Source organism: Marmota marmota, unplaced genomic scaffold (genome assembly GCF_001458135.2).
Source record: "Marmota marmota marmota unplaced genomic scaffold, marMar, whole genome shotgun sequence".
NCBI classification, from domain to species: domain Eukaryota; kingdom Metazoa; phylum Chordata; class Mammalia; order Rodentia; family Sciuridae; genus Marmota; species Marmota marmota.
The window spans coordinates 2849550-2870180 of NW_025999925.1; the positions used below are offsets into that span (position 1 = coordinate 2849550).

Consider the following 20631-nt stretch of genomic DNA (forward strand, 5'->3'; position numbering starts at 1 on the left):
TGCATATACATGCACATATATAAAATATACTACCTATATATATGGAAGTCCATTCACATAAGCACAAGAAAGCCAACTTTTAGTACAAACTTTTATGTTTAGACATGGTTCTACAAACTTCACCATATATCATCTAATATAATCACTAGAATAAGCAAATCCGTTTGGATACTATTGTGCCTTATTTTAGAAATTAAAAATTTGTGGCACCAGAACTAAAGTAACTTTCCAAGTCTCATAGCCAGGAAGCAGCACATTTAGGACTTAAACCTGGCTCCAGAGCACTTTTTATTAACTATGACAGTAGAATTGTTTTTCTATACAATACAATGTCTCACCATGAAAAAGATTTGCTTCAGTTTTTCCCTCATGAAAATATATCTGTCCTATATAAATACTGGTGAAAGGGCCAGAAAGCGCCTCTTGGTGACATATATATGTCTGATACAAGGATATGGATAAATCAAAGATCATGAAAGGCAGAGGCATAGTAATTAAGAATGCATCTCTAAAAACCCATGAAAATGGCAGTAAGATTACTTTTAACAACTCAGTGTCTCCAAACTCATTTATGACTCTCTCTCAGAAATAACCATGAACATCCACACCCAACATGGAGAATTGTGTGTATATACTATTGTCAATGCACATGTTAAACATTATAATATCTTTAATTTCTAAAGTTTGACATGAAAAACAAATATAGCAAATGAGTAACTTGAATTCCATTTTGGAATCACTTAATTTAAGCTATTCATGTGAAGTTACGAAGTTCCATGATCTTTAACAATTTGCAATTTTGCAGAGACACTGACTGAACCATTGCAGACACCCCACTGCTCTGCTGATAGGGTTGCTGGGCTAGGAGCTTGTGATGGTAATTCTGCCCCTTGAAGCTTTGATGCTATTATGGTTTGGATATGAGGTATCCCCATAAAACTCCTGTGCTAATACAGGAGATGAAATGATTTGACTGCAAGAGATATAAACTAATCTAGAGGATTAATCCACTGGATGGATTAATAATTTGGATGACAGCTGGGACATGCTTGCAGGAGGTTTGTCACTTGGTGTGTGTGTAAGAAATTATATATTTTTTTCTCCGGCTTCTTGCATGCTCTCTTTCTGATTCCTGGCTGCCATGAGCTAAGTAGTCTTCCTCTGCCATTGCCCTTCCACCTTACCTTGGTCCCAGAGCAGTGGAGTCAGCCAACTATGGACTAAGACCCCTAAAACTATTAGCCAAAATAAACTTTTCCTTCTCTAAGATGTTGTTGTCAGGTATTTTAGTCACAGTTACAAAAAGCAGACTAACACAGATGCTCTTCACTCATGGGCTTGAGCACAGTGACAGGTAGAGAATCCCAGTGCTTTCTGTCTTTGTCAAAATGGATGCGCTTTGGAAAACATAAAACACTATCCAATATTCTAGTTAGAAAGGTTTTAAAAATCCAAGAAGCTTAAGAAAATAAAGTTTCTTAGCCAGAAAATATTGTGTATATAAGGCATATTAAAATATTTCATATATAAATCATATGTATAACAATATATCAATATATATAACATATTATTTACTACATAACAAACATGCCATGCACATATATGAAGAGTTTATTCTGAGACCTTCAAGAGTCACTATTGCAATTCCTCCACATATATCATGTCCCCTCACTACGACCTTGGGGATAATGAAGAGCATAACAGACACAAGCCCACACCTTCAGGAAGCCACCCCTTTGTACACATCAATCAGACATCTCACAGAAAAGTGCAGCACACAGGATCCAGGCAGGGCACAACACTGTGACTTCTCTCATCCAAGGTCTTCAAAAATAAGAAACATCCTTGAGTGCCCAGGAGACTTCCAATAGAAAGATAAAAAAAAATTACCTCTCTAGTTGTGCTTATAGCCCTACAATCCTGTTTACAAAAATCATACCCTTTTACCTAGAGTAGCGCATTAAATCTTATCCATGATCAAATTTAAGCCAACTTGCAACTCCTAACTAGCATTTATCAGGAAGCAGAAATTCTTAAAAACAGCATCACCTAACCACAAAGCTAAAATCATGGGAAGAGTAGGGAAAACAAAAACAATATATGTTGTGTTTAATAAAAACAACATTTCTGTGTTTTCAATACAATTATGTAATTTGTAGCCACCATCAGAGGCATCCATTGAACAGCTTACCTGTGTGCCTAGTTTGGGACTAATAACATCTACAGTTCTGCTCACGTGCACATTCCAAATAGTTGGTATTAAGAGAGTTTAGTAACTCCAAAAATTAGTAAAAACATAGTACAAAAAAAATGATCAGTGCCTAAGGAAATGGAAATGCTAATTACCTTGATTTGGTCAATACACCTATATGTAATTACCACACTGTACCCCATAAATAGAAACAATTATGTCAATTAAAATGTTGAGTACAAATATAGTACAAATGTTCTTGGAGACAGGGATATGTCTAAAGATGTCAAAACTCATCGATGACATTTCTTTTATGGCCACATTTCTTGTAAAGGCATTAGGGTCCCTCCTTCATGGAGGTATTTTTGGTTTTGTTTTTTTTTTTCCTTGTTTCCTATTTGAAAACAAGTCAACAATGTCCCCTTTTCACTGCAAGAAAACCTGCCAAGGGAAGTGGAGACACAACCCAAAGCAGCTGGCTTCAAGAACCTGCCATAAAGAAATAGTCCCATCCCATTGAGTCCCATCCCATCCCCCTCACCTCCCCCTCCCCAACAACCCCAAGGACACAGCCACATCAATCATCCAGAGATGAATGGCTCAGGGCCTCAGGGAACCCAGCCACATCAGAGCAAGGCTCCAATAAAAGATGGACACAAAAACCCACCCAGAAAGACAGACAACTAATGTAAATAAGACACATTCTCAATTTAACATAAAGTGTGCACAGCTGAATCTTCTGAGGAAGACCCACCTTCAAGTGAAGAACTTCCCAACACAGTCCAACCTGCAGGTAGCTCCAGCTGGGTCAGAGCCAGCACCAGCTCCTCATCCAAAGCAGGTAGTGCTGCCACCGTCAGGGCAAATGGGGTGAGCAGGCTCTGGTGGCTACAGGCTGTGAGGCGATCAGCCTGGGTAACCAGCAATCGGGCCAGCCTGCAGGCCATGTTGTCCACGTAGGTCACTGAGCCAGAGCCCATGGTCACCGGGGAGTAGCCTTCTGAGCAGAGGCACACAGACACCGTCACCGTCTCCTGAAGCCGGTGGCCTGGACAACAAGACAGTGAACAGCTCAGCCCAAGTCTGCAGAAGACTCTCCCAGTGGCCTCAAGCTAGCTCAGCAGCACTGGCAGGAGGACAGGCAGAACGGAGAGCCTGCCAGTCTTTAAACACTGCCACACCTGTGTGGCAGTCAAGTTAAAGCTGACACCATCCTCTTTTAGTGACTACTGATTTTAAAGCTCTCTTTTATGAGCTTAGGGTCTATTCTTCTCTTGTGACCAAGCACACTTATTTGCCTGTCTTCACCTCTTACCTCCACCCCAGCCCCCTGAGTTCAATTCTGCCACCTTGAATGTACCCACTCCCATCAAACTGCACACATCCAGCTACATGAGCTCTTTTCCTCTCTGACATTTCCTCCAGCGTCATATATTTTTACCTATTTATTTAGATGAGAATTTTGTAAGATAGCATCACAAAATTACACACATTCATCCTAATTCCATGGCACTCCTTTGAATGTGAGTTGGGAAGGGTTAAGAATACTAAACAGTCCAAGTGTGGTAGTGCACACCTGTAATCCCAGTGACTCAGGAGGGTAAGGAAGGAGAATTGCAAGTTTAAAGCCAGCCTCAGCAATTTAGCAAGACTCTAAGCAACTTAGCAATCAAGATCCTATTTCTAAATTAAAAACACAAAAAAGGGCTTGGAATGTGGCTCAGTAGATAAGCCCCCCTACCCCCGAGTTTAATCCCCAGTACCAAAAAGAAAAAAAAAACCCAAGAAAAGAATACTAAAAACACATGCACACATTGATATGAACATATTCAACAGAAATATATGTATGTTCTTTGGTGCCTTCCCCTTGACTTCTGATAATAGCTCCTCTGATCCTCTGATAACTATCTTCTCAGTTCTTAATACTGGTAGGGGTAGTTACCAAGCCCCTCCTTATACTCCTCTTCTTTGCCTCACTCTCAACTTTTGCCAAAGTTGGTGAACTCCTACTAAAGTACATTTTTCTGTTGCCTTTGGCAGATTTTCCAGGAATTAGTAGCAGCAAACCACTGTAACCATGATAATCACAGCTGACACAGAAGCCATTCAGCTACCGCTGGCCCATGAGGCCCTCCTGTCCCCAAGCAAATGGCTCTGCCTTATTCTGCAAAGCTTTCCTCAGATGCTATTCTACCAGGACTCCAGGATCAAGAGTATCTGAAGTTTACTAGAGAGTTACTTCCAGCCTCACACTAACCCTTTAAAAGGGGAGGTATAGAATGTACCCGCCACCACTAGACTGCAAAAATCCAATATATACTACAGAAACCTGTTCTTCATGTTTGTGAAGGTTACCCTAATAAACTTGTAGCCAGCCAAATGTAAGGATCAGAAATAAAGACTGCTCATCTCTAGGGAATCTTAAAATGAAGTTAAGGACCCTTACTTTAAGGAGGCCACATTATAATCAGAAAGACTTTCTTTAAGACAGGAGGGGAAGGACAATGGCCCCTACATGTAAGCAAAGAAAAAGACAAAACGGAAAGTTCTGATATTGGGAGGGGCATTTTAGTTAATTATTTCTATTTTTTCTCTATAAGAGGCTTAATAAAAGAGAAAGCTAAGAAAAAAGGGAGGAAACTAAAGGTAAGAAAGACATCAGAGCACAAAGACAGAGAGAAAAAGGACCAACAGGCAAAGTAACTATGTGCCACTAATTAAGTTTGATTTTTTTTTTCTTCTTGTAAGGACGAGGGTTACTGGAGCGGGAGAGCAAAGTGCTTAATATTGCCCACAGTCACAGAGATGGTCTCCAATGACTAAGACCAAGCAGGATTGAAAAGTATTCATACTTCTCTACAATTTTCACTATATCTGTGTTGTTTGCATATTCACTACAAAATCTATTTCCACATGCAGCTGATATACTACATGAGTGCTTAGGAACATATTTTCTTTAAGAATAAGGCCAGGGGCTGGGGCTTTAGCTCAGTGGTAGAGTGCTTGCCTAGCACATGTGAGGCACTGGGTTTGATCTTCAGCACCACATAAAAATAAATAAGTAAAATAAAGGTATTGTGTCCACCTACAACTAAAAAAAATAATAAATAAATCAAAAGAATGAGGCCAATCTTACCTATAAGAAAAATTGAAGATCATGTATGTGCTACAACTTAAGAGGGCCTGAAAGGCCCATGATTAAGGAAAAAAAATCAACAGAATAATGGGAAAAAAAAACAAAAACTATTACCTCTCCTTGCAGGTGATGACATTTAAATTCCACCTTTAGATTAAAGCTTGATAGATGCATGAGCTACATCATATTGAAAATGCAAAACAAATATATCTGATAAGGGTTGTTAATTCATAATACCAGATTAACTCTATATAAAATAAATAAGATACATTAATTTCTATTATGTAAGATATATTACTCTTAATGTAAGGTATATCAACTTGTCACATGTCACCAGGGCATTTGAAGGAGAATAACAGGTTTCAAAATGGGAACACTTTGATGGTGGGGAGAGAAAGTTCTGGAGCCTAAGATCATTAAGGAGAATTCTGAATGGATACAGAACCCCAGCCATCAAAGGGAGCAAGGCAGGGGAGAGGTGGACCTGGAGCTGCCAGGCTGACACAGGGGAATAAGGAAGGAGGCTGAAGACAAACTTCATCAGTGCCAGTTCTTCCTGAGCCAACCCTGGCATTGAACCCTGGGACTTGAGGATGTGATACTTAGGGTATAGTGTTTCCTCCGTTTGGCTGCATCCAAAGTACACCCAATCATAAGAGCATGGTGCAGCCAGCAGGATGAGCCTGCTAGTCAAGGACTAAGTCAAGACTCCAAATGTAGCTGCAGATGAAGCAGGAAAACCCTCCCATGAGAGAGAACACAGTGCAAGTTTTCTTCCTGATAGTACCTGTCTGTACACACCCAGGCACAGCCTCAGAGCACTGTTTTCCTTTCCCTTCTGGTTTTCTCCCGGCCTAGAACTCTGGAGGGAAGATGACTGCTAACAGAGTTCCCAATCATGCAACAAAGAGGCCGCTCACCTGGAATTCTGGATTGGAGAATGTTATCCTCGATGCGCTCTGCGATCACAATGTGTCTCTGATGAGATCCATCATAAATAAAGTAAAACTCAGCATCTTCGGGAAGATAAACATTTTTGCCAAACTTTGCATAGACTGTCATCTGCCCCTGAAAGATAAATAAGTTGGGGCATCATTACACTTCCTTGTCCTGGCTCTAAGAAACCACAACAAAAGGGCGCACATCCAAAACATTGTCATTTGTTATATTCACTTTGTATGAGTGAGCTCAAATATCATGAATCCACCTTTCCAACAACAACATTTTGTGACATTGGGGAAGATGCTTCCTGTTATATTTGGAATCGGGGTAAGAGCTAGTCTGTTCAGGAAAGTTAAAGAAGTTCAGGACATAGGGAAGGATTTTTTTTTTTAATTTACTAGATGTGGGAATGTGATATTTCATTGTCTTTTACTTTGAACTCTTACCTGCCAAACATCATTGCTTGTATTAATTTTCATCCTGTACCTGAAATGCCAATATTAGTACAAAGGTTCATGATAATTGTCATTAGCCCTGGCTTTGCCTTGTAGGTGGCAAGAACCTTCAATGTTCACAAACATTGCCAAACAAACAGGACAACTGGCTCCCACACTTGATATGCCAGTTCCATTCGCTATTTATCTTCTCGAAGGGATTTCCAAGTCCCCTTTCTCAACCAACCTGGCCTTACAGTTTCTCTCAAGAGCGCCTGGTTGGCACAAAGCCTGCAAAGCACCCTGTCCCATGGAGGCATAATCTGAGGACAAGTGTCCAAAGGAACCGAGGTGGCAGCTAGAAGTCTTGAGTATATGATCCTGCAGTGGCTTTGGGCATGGTGCTAAATCATCAGAGCTGCGCCCTAGTGGGATGCAGTGATGGACAAGCCCACCAGATCATCCCAGGAGACTTAGAACGATTCATGACACTCCCTACCCCAAACACAAAAAGGCAGTGTGGAGTGGGGCCTCCAGGGAGAGGGAGCATTCCGCCCAGCCCGTGGGAGTGGCAAGGAAGTGGAAAGTGGGGGCTGGAAAGGTCGCCCACCTTGGAGGGCCTCCAGAGCTCGCCTAGTGTGGAGAAGCATCTGGGCTTCTGTGTGCTCAACCAGAGCAAACCAAACCCATCCTCCAGGAGATTCTCACCCTGAGATAGGAAAGAAAACTGAGCAGAGAAACACCTATGCAGTCTCCTGGACATCTGTTTGCCTTTGATGGGTATCAGACTGACAGTCTGTATAGCAGCATGACACTCCAGGATGCTAAAGAATCAAGTGAATCAGGAACAAAAGCAAGATTTGTGCAGGGCTCCTCCTTTCAGTTGCCACACTGTTATTTAATCTAAATTTTTTTAAATAAAAAAGCTATGTTTTCATAGTGGTTTGAATCCATCCAACATACATAAAGTTATCTGAAATTATAACTTGGGGTGAACACCAATTGTGGAGTTCTGAAAAAACAAAAAAACATCACCAGTTCACAATTTTGAATTGTCTTTTGTCTGCATAGGGCATGCATGCACAAACACAAGTGAAAGAAAGTAACACAACAAGAAAAGTCTATCATACAATAGCTTCAAAAAAAGTTCAGGAAGGAGATCTGAAAAGGAAAAAAAAAACCAATAACAAATATCTAACATGAGCAACAGGAAACTGAGATGAAATTCCATTTCCTAAAAACGGAAGAACAAATTGCTATAGTCATGTTCTTGGTTACTAAAGGGATTGTTAATAATCCATGGACAGAATCTGACCTGACCTCTTCATGTTCTTTTTTTTTTTTAAATAGAAAACAGATTGTATAAATAGATCAAAGATTTTCTCAGATCACAAGAATATCTAATCTGCATCTATTCCAAACAGTGGTCATATTACTATTTTGCTTGGTTGGGTGAACAAGGACTACCACTTAGGAAAGCATTTAATTATAACCCTTTTCTAATGCAGTATACTGTCCCCCTAACAGTATGGTCTTGCACTTCGTGGTAGCCCTCTTTCAATGACATCATGCTTATGTCAGGAAAGAAGATAAATAACACTCATGTCAGAAGTGAGACAGGCCCATTAAAGAGAGATGTCCACAAATCCTAGCACTAAGTACGATATCAGCAATAAAAGGAGTCCCTTTTTAATAATCACAAGGACACTAGAAAGACAAAGATACTATGGGAGTGGAAAGAAAGGGGATGATCAGAAACCAATAGAGGTAGCCCATGAGATAGAAGGGGAGTCAGGAGAGGAAGCCAGAGAAAGAAAATATGAAGATGATAGAACAAGAACATCTGCATTTAGGAAAGGCCATTCATATGGCATGTAGAAGGTGGACTGTACATGAAGCTCCCTGGAGGATCTCAGGAACATGGAAAGAATATGTTGAGCAATCAGAGCAGTGATTAATCAGCCACAGGTACCAGATTTTGGCTAAGACCAGGGTCTTTCTAATCACGGTGGCCCCTGAAAATCTGCTGCTCTTCTTATAAGGCCACTTGTTTCATACATGATAAAGACAAATTCTAACATACAGATTCCAGGGTACCTCTTTCACTTTCCCATCTGGATTCAATTGCATTCTTTGCTTTGGGCAATTGAAAATGACAAACTTTCCTAATTTGTTAGCATCAACATCAGAATCACTCCACATCTGAACAGAGGTAACAGAGATGTGTTATCACCTTTCTATCAATTACATTCTAAATGCAAACTCTGAAATAGCTCACTGAAACTTCTAGACACAAGAAGAGGCATACTAAGAAAAAACATCTCTAAAATTAATTTATAAATGTAATGTGCACCAATCAAAATCAAAATTCCAGAATAAGCTTGTTCTAAAGTTTATTTGGAAGAGTAAATACATAAGAATAGAAACAAAAGTTTAAGATAGAATAATATTTAGGCTGTGAATGAAGGGCTCAGAGTTTGCCCTATGACATAGAAAAATATAGAATAAAACCCAGGTAATGTGAAGAGTATGTAGAGACAGATCCCAAAGTAGAGTGCAGAGACAGACACATGTGCCCATGGAAATTACATAATCAAGATGGCATTTCAAATCAGTGAGTTAAGAATGGTCTACTTAATAAATGGTTTGGGTACAACAGCTCTCCACTGGGAGTGAAAACATGCTTCCTATCCCATAACTAAATTTCTAATTAATTCAATATTTAATACACAAAATTCATAAGAGCATGAAACTAGAAGACCATTTAAAGTCTTCATTATCAAACAAAATGATGGTGATTACAGATATCTAAATTTCAGACACATGAAAATGAAGAGTACAAACTCCTTTTCATTTTCCTATGGTCTTACTGGCTTTGTCCCTAGGCACAGATATTCCTCACAGAAGAAGTACATGCACTGCTAAGATTTCCTCTCTTTTATCAAAATTACTTTTCTTCCCCCTTCACTTTTGGTTGAAAAATTTTCTCTATTTTTCTATAAAATATAAATATGCTATTTAAGAAAAATATCTAAATAGACACATCCCAAATCTAAAAAAAAAAAAAAAATTTCCACATTGTTACAGTTGTTGACACTTTTCTATTTGCATCCATTAAGTATTTGATATTCCATAATTCTGTAATTAAACATTCTTCTAGTGTTGTACATTAAGTGTATTTCTTTTTTAACTTTATAAACAATACCATAATAAACAATTTCATGTGCATTTTTATTCTTCAAGTTACTAGTTTAAAGTAAATTCCAGAAATAAATCCAAGAATGTGAATAAATTGTCACAAGCAGCCAAACTGCTATCCAAAACTGTTGTATCAATTCTCATTATCTCGTGTGCCGATCATGTGTACCATTTTCATCTCAACCTTGTCAAAACTATTTTTGTAGTATTTCCTGTGTTAGATAATAAACCATTCCTTGCTGATTTAATTCATTTCTTTCAGTTGCCAATGAAATTATTTGCACACTTTTAGAAAAATCTGTTACTAAATGGTGTATATATTTGATAGTGGGCAAGTCAAACTTCAATTTAAAGCATTCTACTCTTCCCTCCTCTTCTTTTTCACTTCTGAGTTCACCTGTATAAGCTTTACCTTTGATGGGTCAAAATTTTCACTTTCCCAAGTAAACCAGCTGGAACCAATGTCAGATCACCCCTTTCTCCCTTTGAATAGTGAAGGTATATCACTTTTTACCCACTCATGCTTGGGTAAAAACCACTCAGCTCTACTCCTGTGAGACCCTCATCTATATTCCTGTGTACTCCATCTTGCTCTCAAGGCCAAGCAACATAGAAAATGGTAACAACAAATGTGGAATAGGAAAGATGAACTGTAATCCTATTAAATAGACTTCGATATAAACACAAAAAATTAGGTGAATTAAATCAACGTATCTTTTCCATCAATATCCTTCTAGACAAATACTACTTATAGATTCCATGGATAATTATTCTCAAAGACTTATCCTTCTGCTAAAATGCTAGGACATCTATGGATTATTTTTCCAAAAGAATTTGAAATGTATTATGTGGTTTTCAACTTAAGCTATCTCATTCAACAAACGTAACTCCTGTTTAGACAGCATATGCAGTAGAAACAGTCATAGATGCTAATTTGCATGTTCCAAGGACTTGTTCACCAATCTCTGTCTCTAGTACCCTGAGTAAAAGAGTAGCTGCATTAACCTAATCACTGAGCATTCTTGCACTAATATCCTCTCCCTCCCCCCACCCTCTCTTCCCTCTCACCCACTGCAGGCCATGAATCTGTACATAGTTATTCTTTATTAATAACAATGCTGTTTGCTAGACAACAACCTTAGTTGTGAGTTTCAAAAATATCTAGTAAGAATAATGTATTTTCAAATTAGACAATGAGAAAAAGTAGTACATCTTTTTATAGTGGGTTTTTTGTTGGTTGGTTGGTTGGTATTGCAGATTGAACTCAGGGACACTTAACCTTTGAACTGCATTTTTATGTTTTATTTAGAGACAGGATCTTGCTAAGTAGCCTAGAGCCTTGCTGAGTTGCTGAATTTGCAATCCTCCTGCCTCAGCCTCTTGAGCCTCTGGAATTACAGGTATTCTCCCAATTATGTGGGTTTTCTTAATCTGGTGTCATGGGAAGAATCCATAAATGCATTTCAGGTAGTATGAGCACCTTTTAAAATTATTAGCAAAACTAGTGCTTGCTTTGGTAGCACATATACTAAAATTGGAATAATACAGAGAAGATTAGCATGGCCTCTACGCATAAGTGTTTCATATTTTGAAAAAAAATTATTAGCAAAATTGTTTCTGTGTATATGTGTTCATGTTAAGAAAAGATTTACAGCCTTCATCACAGTCTCAGAGGCATACAAAAATTCACAATTTATAATTCTGGCTTTTATAGTAACAGATAAAAATGGAAACTTAACAAATGCTTTTTAATGACAATAGCCACCTTTTTATATAACAGTTGGACATGTTTTCCAAAGTATTCTGGTGTAATATACAATCTTTATATGGGATGATTTGGAGAGTAGAAGCAACAAAGATAGATGTGAGTTGGTATGTTAAATATAACAATCAAAATTTACTATTCATGCCATAAAAAACATTATTCTAATATAAAGATAGTGTTCTAAGTGAACTACCAAATTCATTTCTTTGTTTTAATATTTGAAGCCTAACTTTTTAATAATAATAATAATAATAATAATAATAATTCTATACAGACAAAATCCTTGAAAATTTAGGGGGAAAGAATACATTATTTTTTTTATTGTATCCCTGTGAAGGAAAGCAAATACAAGTACAGGTACTAGTGAGTCCTATCACTACTGGCTCACTACTCCAGAGTCAGGGGGACAACGTTGCATTTTGTGATTTCTGCTCAACGTCCCATTCAGCTTCTTCCCTTCACAGTTTCTCGGCCCACTGTCTGTGGGTGGTGTCAAAGAAAGTACTCTGAGCACAAAGTATTTTATTCCAAATCACTGTATTTAACTAAAGGCTTTCTTTAAAATAAAGTACGGAAATGCAAAGATTATTTACATAGATCTAAATATATACATATCTATACACAAACATTATCTTTATGTGTATAGGACTTCACAATTTATAAAGTACTTCCTTGTGTATTTTCTCATCTTATTCCACAATAATACCTGGGAAGGTAATATTTTTATCCTCATTTCTAAAGGAGAGAACACTAAAAACATCAAGTCTAGTAAGCAGGAAAACCAGAAATTCAACCTCTATCTTCCTGTGCAAAGCCAACAAGCTTTTATCCCCATCAGGTTACTGCACAAACAGTAAAAGACTGAATGTTTAGTGACTCACCTGCACTTTTACATTTAATTCAGTATTTGTTTTATATACTTAATAAAGAATTTGCCATCTTGAAATTCACCAGGGTTCACATCATGAAAGCCATGGGTAGGTGTGGGAGTAGGAGAGATGGATAAATGTTCCCTAATTCCTCCAAAGACATATGAGGCCATTAGAGGCATTAATTTGGGAATCAATCTGTTAATCAAAAATTCTTAGAAGGGTACAGAAAAAGCATATGATCCAAAAAAAAATTAAGAACCACCAAATTAGAGCAGGTTTAAAAGAGTCTCACTTTTACATAGTGTAAAATAGAAAGATTACTCAAATTTATCACCCAATAAAATTCATGTGAATACTAATTAGTTAAATTCTGGGGAGAAATATCCAAATATCATTTTTTAAGATGAGGTTAACTAAAATGGCTTAAAAGACTTATAAGACATTTCTTCAGAAATTGTGTTTGGGGTACAAATGGCTTCCATTTCCAGATAGGATGACCAGACCATAGTATACCAGCATTGCTGCTGATAAAAACTGAGGAACAAAAAAAAAACAAAAACAAAAACAGATAAAAGTGTTCTCTTTTTTTTAACATTTATTTTTTAGTTTTAGTTGGACACAATACCTTTATTTGGTTTATTTATTTTTATGTGGTGCTGAGGATGAAACCCAGGGCTTCACACATGCTAGGCAAGTGCTCTACCGCTGAGCCACAACCCCAGCCCCAAAAGTGTTCTTAAAAGCATCCAACTTCTATGAAAACAATGAAGACAAAAGCAATAAAATTCCAGAAAGAGGAGAAGCACTTAGAGAACAGAAGATAATGGACTAGTATCTTCAAAGCAATGGAAAAAAATGATCAACACACTAAAATTCCACATCTAAAAAAATATGCTTTTTAAATGAAGGTGGAATTTAAATTTTTAAGGCAAATACTTCAGGGACTCATCACCAGTAAAACAGTATATAAAGAAATACTAAAGGAAATTAATCAAGCAGAAATAAAATACTCTCAACAGAAACATTGATGTGCAGGAGGGAATGTGGGGCAGTAATATGGGTAATATGCGGGGCTGGGATTGTGGCTCAGTGGTAGAGCACTTGTCCCACACTGTGCAAGGGCCTGGGTTTGATCCTCAGCACCACATAAAAATAAATAAATAAATAAATAAATAATATGGGTAATAAGTGAGTAAATATTATTAATATCAAATGTATAAAATTATAATTTACACAATAATATATTTGAAAATATATAATATAATGTTTTGCAAAACAATGTCATGGAGTTTAAATTATTTGTATTACAATGTTAGACAACAATATTGTAAAAGGTCGATGGAATTAAAGTGTAGGAAAGTGTTGAAACTAATAACTTTTATTATAATTGTAACGTATCAAATATCTAATATTTTACTTGCAAATAACAACTACAAGAATAGTAAAAGAAAATATAACTAGCCAGGCACAGTGGCACATGCCTATAATCCCAGCAGCTCTGGAGACTGAGGCAGGAGGATGGCGAGTTCAAAGCCAGGGGCAGCCACAGTGAGGTGCTAAGCAACTCAGTGAGATCCTGTCTCTAAACAAAATAGGGCTGGGATGTGGTTCAGTGGCCAAGTGACACTGAACCCCCCTGGACCCCCCCCCCAGAAAAAAAATATATAAAACTAAAAGTAATAGAGGGGAAGATGAAATAGAAAACAGATGATTAATCAAAAAGAAGACAAAACAAGAGAAACAACATAAAAAGTGTGTACCAAATAAAGCAAATAGTTACATGAATCCAACACAGCAGCAGATATATTAAATGTAAATTGACCAGTTGCTCAAATTGAACACCAAGACTGACAGTATGAATTTTTTAATCCAAAAATAATGACTATATCTATATGCTGCTTTCAAGAGACACATTTTAAAAATAATACATAAAGCTTAAAAGTAAAAAAATACCATGAGATACTAACCAATTTTGGTATAATATCAAAGTAGATATTGAAGTAAGACATGTTACTAGTTAAAGAGAGTCAGTTGAACACGTTGTCATAATATTTTAAATCTATTTGTGTCTAATAACATAGCTTCAAATTCTTAAAGTACTTAACAAATATAAAAATAGACAAAACCATGATTACAGTGGAAGACTTTTAACATGGTAGAACAAGTAGACAAAAGGTGTGGAAAGATAAAAACGATTCTATATTAGACAATTAAAATCACTTATTAAAAGGAACCATTGCCAGGCCAGGGTTTTGGCTCAGTGACAGGCCACTTGCCTAGCATGCATGAGGCATTGGGTTCAATCTACGGCACCACAGAAAAGTAAACAAATAAAATAAAAGTATGTGTCCATCTACAGCTAAAAACAATATTTTTAAAAAGGAACCATTGCCATAAATTAAATATATGTGTTAATGTTTATGAAAACTATCCCTTATCCAAACTTCTGAATTAGACTCAGCAGTTCAAAAAATATAAACGTACAAATCAAAAAGTCTTTTTGACTTTCATACTGGATGAGATGATTCACCACTTTAGAATCAGGCTTTGTTTCTGTAACACAGACGAATCGAGTAAAAAAAAAAAAACAATTCACAACAGAGGTCAGTAAACGACTCCAGATTCCTCCCAAGACCAGAGGCAGGCTTTTGAAAACTCCTAGCTTTCTTTCTTTTCAAATCACTTACAGAATCCATGAAAACATAGAACTCCTAGAAATTGAAAACATATATCTGGGAGTTTAATCAGCAGATCACAGTGGGAAGTGTACTGTGTTGAATATAAGAAAAATTATAATCTCCACTCTCTAGCTTGATATTCACATGGTCCCAAAATAATCAACTACAAAAAGGAAAAAGGGAAAACAAGGCAACTCAAATGGACACAAGTTGAGATTTTAGTCAATAATCAATTAGCATGACTCATCACTGAGATAGCCGCCCCCAAATGCTAATTCCACATTACCCTGTACTGAGGGAAATCTAGGAACTGCATGAGGAATGAGTATGGTAAGCTCTGCCCTATTTCTACCAGACAAACCTGAGCCATGAAATACTGTCACACAAATAAGACAAAGATGCCAAAGGGACGCAGAAGCTACATTGTCCAAGGAAGAACAATTGAAGGAACTGGAGCTGTTTTGCCAAAGAAGAGCAGACTTGAGGGTAAACAGTCCCCACTGCAAATATCTGAGGGTCTGTCATGCAGACAAGGGAGTAGACATGTCCTCCAGGCCCCAAGGGGAGAGCACAGAACAATGGAGGGAAGGACAAGGGACAGAGTTCAGCTCCACTGTGACAGCCTTCTAAGGATCAGAGGAGCCCATGGATGACAAGCTTTGACTTTGGGGGAACAAGCACTACCAGGATATAGTGGGGGTTTCATTGTTTCTCATTGTTGTTTTTTTTTTTTTCTTTTCTTTCTTTCTTTCTTTCTTTCTTTTTTCTTATTTATTTGTTCTAAAAGAGAATGGAGCTAAAATCTGTCTAGTCTTAACAATCCAGAATCTATACTATCTGGTATATAATTCTAGATTAATTGCTTCACTATTTAAAAATGAGTCAATCTAGATAAGGGGTTTTATTTCATTTCCCCCTTATGCTTTTGTTTCAATTTACTTTTCCAGCTCCTTGGGTAGATGGTTAGTTCATTTTTATTCTATGAGTGATTTTCAAACTGAGTTCATAGCCACCTTAAGATGTTGGGAGTTCGCAAACACTTCACTTAAATTTCATTTTGAAAATGTATTTAGAGTTATTTTTAAATCTAAAAAGATTGTTATTCACTTAAATGTACTTTTGACCAAATTTGAAGTCCCCAGAGAGCATTTGAACTACCATACTAAGTTATTGACTAGTCCACTGAATTGACAAATGTAATAAATTTAAATAATACTTTTATAATCATAAAGTTTTTTAAATTTACATATTAAAATTCCCCATAATATTTTGGGGAAAAAACTTTTCCTACAAAATCAAAGTTTCCACATCACCTGTTCGGGGTTTCTAAGGTCCCTCTGAGGATAGGATGCTCTCTGCTGTTCTATTGGGAGATAACAAAGGTCTATCAGTGACAAAAGTCACTAATGGCCTAAACAAATATATCTCCACACCTTTGTATAGTTCACATCTCAAACAAGATACATCTGCAACCCAATGAAGACTAGAACTCATCCACTTCAGATTCAGGTTGAACTCTCACAGACCATAGCCACACATGGCTATTGGGTAAATCCCTGAAGTCTAGGGATTTATGTCAAACCAAGTGTTGTCTAAAGGTCAGTGTGGGTCAGCTGACAGCCTAGAACATGCCAAACCCAAACTAAGACTAGTAGGAACACAAAGAACCCTAATTCTCCACAAATTGATCGGTCCTGGGCAAAGAAGTACTAATGGGAGTAACCATTAGTACTCTTATTCAGGACAGATCATTGAGCCTCTGTGTTCTTCAGGAAGGCCCTCTTACAAGGTATCCAGGCAGAAAGCAGTGCCTTTGCCCCTCTCATCTGACCAGTGCTTGTGCCAGAACACCTCTTCTGCCCTCACCATGCATGCATCATGAGCAGGAGCACAAGCACAAGCGCGCGTGCACACACACACACACACACAGCAGGCCATTCTTAAAAAAAAAAAAAAAAAAACACTGAAGATCCTGCCAAGCAATTCCATTGCAAGATAAAAGAATCAAGCAATCTTCACTAACGGAAGCATAAACTCAGAAATTTTAAAATATACAGTTTATTGGAATCAAAACTCTTATTTTTCAAGCAAACTGAACACTTATAAGAAAAGGTGACTTGGTCTGGGGCCCATCACACAGCAGACTGGGGCAGGGCCCAGGTTGCCACCTCTACCTATTAGGACCCTCCCCACAGTTCCATGCCACTAGTCAGGAAGAGCCACAGCCTCTGACCCCCAGATGAACCCTATTCCTCCTCCAGTAACTGGGAAGCAAGTCAGAATCAGAATCAATAACTGTCCCCAGAGTTCCCCCATCCCCCCATTCCCATCCCTTCCACTATCCTATGGCTTCTATCAAGGGCTCCCATCACTTGCGTTAAACCACAGAGCACTTCCAGGCCCTGCTGCTCTGCCTTCCTTTCCTCACATCAAAACACAATCAAGTAAAAAGCCAGCCCAGACACAGCATAGAAAACATGACAGACTAGAGAAGCAGGAAGCAGCAGGGCATCCAGGACCAGCACCAGAGCCCAGCTCCACATGCACACAGGAGGAGAGGAGAGGAAGAGACAGAGGAGGGCTCAGTGGGAGGCAAAGTAAGCCATCAGCAGCCAGGGCTCAGGAGAGATGACCACACCACAGGAGAAAGAGTTGGGAAACACAGTGAGGAGGAGGGTGACTGAAACAGAGAAGGGGCAAGGAGGACAGAGAATAAGCAGATCTATGGGAAAGAGAAACAGCCACCCCACCAGACCCTGCACTCTGGAAACAATACTAGAGAAAGCAGGAGGGGCAACCAGGGAGGAAAAGGACCTAAATGCGGGTGCTGATAAAGGCCATTTCGTGGAATCCAAACCAAGAGTCAAGGGCAAAAGAAGCATCTTTTTTTTTAATATTTATTTTTTAGTTTTTCAGCAGACATAACATCTTTGTTTGTATGTGGTGCTGAGGATCGAACCCGGGCTGCATGCATGCCAGGCGAGCGCACTAGCGCTTGAGCCACATCCCCAACCCCAAGAAGCATCTTGAAATGTATCTTTTTGGCTGGGCACAGTGGTGCACACCTGTAATCCCAGCAGCTCAGGAGGCTGAGGCAAAAGGACTGCGAGTTCAAAGCCAGCCTCAGCAACTTAGCAAGGCACTAAGCAACTCAGTGAGACCCTGTCTCTACATAAAATATAAAAAAGGGCTGGGGATGCTGAGGTTGTGGCTCCGCAGTAGCGCACTTGTCTGGAGTGTGTGAGGCACTGGGTTCAATCCTCAACACCACATATAAATAAATAAATAAAGGTCCGTTGACAACTAAAAAAAAAACATTAAAATTTTTTTTTAAAAAAGGGCTGGGGGTGTGGCTTAGTGGTTAAGTGCCCCTGGGTTCAATCCCTGGTACTAAAAAAAAAAAGACAAGAAAAAAATGAGTCTTTGTCATGAATCAGTGTGGGGGTACTTTTTCAAACGACTCAACACCTAATAACCACACACCCTCATTCTGGTAAGCCTGTTTTTCCACGTCACAAACAGTCCCACAGGGAGAAGGGAAGACCACACCTGGAGATTCCTTGCTCTGTCCTACTTTAGGCAGAGTGAGCCATGACTTCAGAATGCCGGAGCTCATTTTTCTAGCCCTGTCCTTTCTTGCCCCGTTCTTAGCTCACTCTCATTCACTCTCCCTCTCCCCCACCCCCTCAGGCCAAGTGTTTGTGGCTCTAAGCCAGCAAGAAACAGGACCTACATACAGAGAGGCGGAATGCTGGCATCACCAGAGGTGCCATTTGGCCAAAATAAATTGGGGTCCACCCCCCTCTTTCTAGTTCAGCACAAAGCCTGGCAGTATAAGAACAACAACTATAGCCACGAACACAGAGAACTGAACCCCAGAACCCTGAGAGTGTAGTTAATGTTGTTAATAAAAATACCTTCCATTTCCTTGGTGCTTTACTGTCTCCATGTGCTCCTTCATTCACTCCCTGTGAACCCCAGGACACGAACAGGTGAATAATTTTCCCAGGAGGACAGGACCAGCACTAAATCCCTTTCCTCATTTACTCATTCAATCCACAGATACTTACAGAACATCTACTAAGCGCTTGGTTAAAACCAACCACCTGACTTCATGAAAGGATTCTAGTGGGGAGACACGGCAATCAATAAGTAATTAAGCATTTGACATGTATGGGGTTCATAAGAGCTGTAAGTGACAAGGGATCTAACCTAAAAGGAAGGTTGGTAAGGAGAGAGCTGTTTTAGATAGGACAGAAGGAGAAACCTCTAATGAGGTGACATTTAAACAGAGACCTAAATAAGTAAGAGACTGAGCCTGGTGGAAGCTAAGGAGCCCTTTAGGCAGGAAGGCTGGCAATGCAAAGGCCTGAAGCAGCAGGTATCAGCAGGGTGTGAGAAACAGCAAGGAAAGCTGGAAACAGCTGGAGCACTACTGGCAAAAGGTATGAGGCAAGGACAGAGACAAGCAAGGTTATTGGGAGCGTTTGGGCACTGACTCCATAGTAGGAAGCCATTGAATTGTTTTTGAGTAGAAAGGTTAACAAGATCTAGATTTCTCTTTAAAAAGATCACTCTGGCTGTTTTCCCGAGACTAGGCAACGATGGGGTTAAGGTTGAAACTGTGGATCCCCCTGCACCAATCCAGGCAAGAAATGACTGGGCATTCTTTCCGAGCATTTTCTACCACATTGTGGGCACACTTGATGTGATTTTTCCCTCTGCTGAGAAGAGGCTAATGAACCTATCACCCAGGAGACCACATCTGTATTCAGCTCTGTTTATCACAGACTGCGGCAGCTCCAGCATCCCTGTGTCAGTGAGAAAACAGAAGCTACAAGGGCCTGAAGGCAAGTGGGAGATTATTCCAGCACCCTGTGGAAGGGATGGCCTGGAACTCAGGGGCTTTTCTGCCGTTTCTTAAAAACACACAGACAGATGGACAGATGGACAGGCAGATGGTTATGTAGAGCTATTGTCCCCTCCACTGCCTTTTATCTATCCACCTGCAACACCTGGTGATCAAATGGTAGTTTTGGTCACGCAACATTTCAACTTGAACATGGAAATAGCTTCAAACACCCTCTCTGACCTAGACTGCTGTGGTCAATAAAATTCTGCTTTTCCTAAGGACAACTATAAACATGCAACATATGATCTAACATTGCTTATAAACCTTACAATGACAGACACAGGAACCCTTTGTACTGTTTTTTTTTATTATTGTTTTTAGTTATGCATGACAGTAGAATGTATTTTGATGTATCAAACATACATGGAGTATAACTTCCCATTCTTGAGGTTGTACATGATGTGGAGTTACACTGGTCATGTATTCATATATGAACACAGGAAAGTTATGTCTGATTCATTCTACTGTCTTTGCCATTACCATCCCCCTCCCCCTCGCTTCCC

The 20631-nt window shown here is 38.9% G+C and overlaps 1 protein-coding gene and 1 non-coding gene across 3 annotated transcripts in view; one reads left to right on the forward strand and one right to left on the reverse strand.

Moving 5' to 3' along the window:
- Arhgef28 (Rho guanine nucleotide exchange factor 28) overlaps positions 1 to 20631 on the reverse strand; it is a 293756-nt gene that overhangs the window by 177854 nt on the left and 95271 nt on the right. For both annotated transcript variants that reach the window (XM_048800140.1, XM_048800139.1), the window contains exons 3-4: positions 6248 to 6395; positions 2946 to 3239 (exon numbers count right to left, since the gene is read on the reverse strand). In XM_048800140.1, coding sequence (XP_048656097.1) covers positions 2946 to 3239; positions 6248 to 6395 — 442 coding nt within the window. The remainder of the gene's footprint in view (positions 1 to 2945; positions 3240 to 6247; positions 6396 to 20631) is intronic.
- Positions 11406 to 11517, forward strand: LOC125615832. The gene has a single exon (XR_007346432.1). It is a non-coding gene; the product is annotated as a U6 spliceosomal RNA (small nuclear RNA).